At 31.8% G+C, this 2,990-nt stretch overlaps 1 protein-coding gene across 17 annotated transcripts in view; it reads right to left on the bottom strand.

Moving 5' to 3' along the window:
- Nucleotides 1-2,990, bottom strand: part of LOC122815694 (mucin-19-like) — a 505,085-nt gene that overhangs the window by 162,730 nt on the left and 339,365 nt on the right. For 3 of the 17 annotated variants that reach the window (XM_044088407.1, XM_044088408.1, XM_044088409.1), the window contains 6 exons: nucleotides 2,606-2,635; nucleotides 2,361-2,393; nucleotides 1,797-1,850; nucleotides 851-880; nucleotides 607-639; nucleotides 42-95 (listed from right to left, as the gene is read on the bottom strand). The exons of 13 other annotated variants lie outside the window; for them this stretch is intronic. In XM_044088407.1, the coding sequence (XP_043944342.1) occupies nucleotides 42-95; nucleotides 607-639; nucleotides 851-880; nucleotides 1,797-1,850; nucleotides 2,361-2,393; nucleotides 2,606-2,635 (234 nt within the window). The remainder of the gene's footprint in view (nucleotides 1-41; nucleotides 96-606; nucleotides 640-850; nucleotides 881-1,796; nucleotides 1,851-2,360; nucleotides 2,394-2,605; nucleotides 2,636-2,990) is intronic. One more of the 17 variants, XM_044088410.1, reaches the window with a different exon arrangement.

The raw sequence follows: 2,990 nt of genomic DNA, 5'->3' as shown, positions 1-2,990 counted from the left end.
AGTAAAAAAAATACAGTGCTTCAATATTGCTTTAATATTACCTGTACTGGCTGGTGGTGCTACAGATGCAGTTGGCGATGATGCAGGTGTAACAGCTGAAAAAAAGATAGTATTTGTGAAATATCCGGCACAGTGCATACCTAAAGATAATCATTCAATACTCTTTAATGTATTATAGACTAAACTCATAACTTCTAACTTAGAATTCAGAAACTAAAGACCTGGAAGTTATTGTGATAGAAGTGTTGCATATTTGACCTCTTCCCTTGATGGGTTAATTAAATCTTAATAATTAAAGACGACTTTTTAGACAATCTTTACAGATAGAGCTTTATGTAAATTCAAGCTATGATTCCAAGATGAACCATGTTGTCAAACTATGATGTCTAAGTAAAATTTCAGGAAAAAATGTGTCAATGGATGTATGAATATTAGCCTCTTTTAAAACATGATAGACCACTGTAGAGATTCGCTTTGGTCTTTACAACAGTTGTACTAAATATGTTTTGCATTTTTTGAGTAGATTGTTTTGCACATAGCTTTGGTCTAACCAAAGTAGTTAATGCTCTAGAAAATTAGTCATGTCAATAGGGTTGATTATCCTACCTGTTGTTGGAGCTGGAGTAGCAGTAGGTGACCCTTCAGAAGAAAATATACAAGAGGTACATTGTTACAATGTTTGGAATTAATGTCTTCCAAATGCACTGCATCATACTTCAAAAAGAAGCATTTATGTAATGTATTATGATTTCACTTCTCCATTCTATATATTTAATAGAGAACACAGCCTGAAATTTGCTTTTGAAAGAACTACCTAAAATTATTTAAAAAGAATATGATAACAACTCACCTGTATATTTAGCAGTTGATGCTGAAGGTGCTTAAAATTAGAGAAAATAAGATATGTTTTAATATAGTGCTAGACATTTCTCACTGGTGCTTTCAATTCTTGCAGTTTCCTATGTATCTATTTATCTACCTATGCATATTTGTTTGTGTGAGTGTATGTATATATACGTGTGTGTGTGTGTGTGTGTGTGTGTGTGTGTGTGTGTGTGTGTGTGTGTGTGTGTGTGTGTGTGTGTGTGTGTGTGTGTGTGTGTGTGTGTGTGTGTGTGTGTGTGTGTGTGTGTGTGTGTGTGTGTGTATATATATATATATATATATATATATATATATATATATATATATATATATATATATATATATATATATATATATATAAAGAGAGAGAGAGAGGTGTATGCACGAAGTTAAATTGAGACAGTGATATATATGTATAATAATGCAAATAAATACCAATTTTGTGTCATGTTTTATAATTTCACCATAACGTCTAAGAATGAAATTTTAACACAAGAACCCTACCCAAAACTTGGCATTAGTTTTTTGTGACAAATGAGAATGTGAAAAGTAATGAACCAAAAAGATGTTGCAGTTTATTTGTACTGAGCTCATGCATGATTACAAGTTAAGAGCCTTAGGTGTCCACTTACGAAATCAGAGATACAACTGCTCTGTCAGATCTCTGAATATGATAGAAATTATGAAGCATTCTGGTTTAAAAATGGAGGATACCTCCACATGCAATCCAGGATCTACAGAATGAAAATCAATCCCATTGTGTCTAAAAGGAATTGTAATATCACAGTCTGTATCACTCGATCAAAAAACTCAGAATATGAATCAGTAAATGTATGACTGTTATTACAGCCCTGTAATCTGATGATATTGAGAGCATGACAGAATTAGAATATATGTAAAAATACAGTGCTTCAATATTGCTTTAATATTACCTGTACTGGCTGGTGGTGCTACAGATGCAGTTGGCGATGATGCAGGTGTAACAGCTGAAAAAAAGATAGTATTTGTGAAATATCCGGCACAGTGCATACCTAAAGATAATCATTCAATACTCTTTAATGTATTATAGACTAAACTCATAACTTCTAACTTAGAATTCAGAAACTAAAGACCTGGAAGTTATTGTGATAGAAGTGTTGCATATTTGACCTCTTCCCTTGATGGGTTAATTAAATCATAATAATTAAAGACGACTTTTTAGACAATCTTTTCAGATAGAGCTTTATGTAAATTCAAGATATGATTCCAAGATGAACCATGTTGTCAAACTATGATGTCTAAGTAAAATTTCAGGAAAAATGTGTCAATGGATGTATGAATATTAGCCTCTTTTAAAACATGATAGACCACTGTAGAGATTCGCTTTGGTCTTTACAACAGTTGTACTAAATATGTTTTGCATTTTTTGAGTAGATTGTTTTGCACATAGCTTTGGTCTAACCAAAGTAGTTAATGCTCTAGAAAATTAGTCATGTCAATAGGGTTGATTATCCTACCTGTTGTTGGAGCTGGAGTAGCAGTAGGTGACCCTTCAGAAGAAAATATACAAGAGGTACATTGTTACAATGTTTGGAATTAATGTCTTCCAAATGCACTGCATCATACTTCAAAAAGAAGCATTTATGTAATTTATTATGATTTCACTTCTCCATGCTATATATTTAATAGAGAACACGGCCTGAAATTTGCTTTTGAAAGAACTACCTAAAATTATTTAAAAAGAATATGAGTAACAACTCACCTGTATATTTAGTAGTTGATGCTGAAGATGCTTAACATTAGAGAAAATAAGATATGTTTTAATATAGTGCTAGACATTTCTCACTGGTGCTTTCAATTCTTGCAGTTTCCTATGTATCTATTTATCTACCTATGCATATCTGTTTGTGTGAGTGTATGTATATATACATGTGTGTGTGTGTGTGTGTGTGTGTGTGTGTGTGTGTGTGTGTGTGTGTGTGTGTGTGTGTGTGTGTGTGTGTGTGTGTGTGTGTGTGTGTGTGTGTGTGTGTGTGTGTGTGTGTGTGTATATATATATATATATATATATATATATATATATATATATATATATATATATATATATATATATATATATATATATATATATATATATATATATATAT

This window comes from Protopterus annectens, chromosome 11.part0 (assembly GCF_019279795.1).
Source record: "Protopterus annectens isolate FY-2018-M chromosome 11.part0, PAN1.0, whole genome shotgun sequence".
Lineage (NCBI taxonomy): Eukaryota > Metazoa > Chordata > Ceratodontiformes > Protopteridae > Protopterus > Protopterus annectens.
Note: the sequence above shows the minus strand (reverse complement) of the source record. Positions and strands in the feature narration are given on the sequence as shown.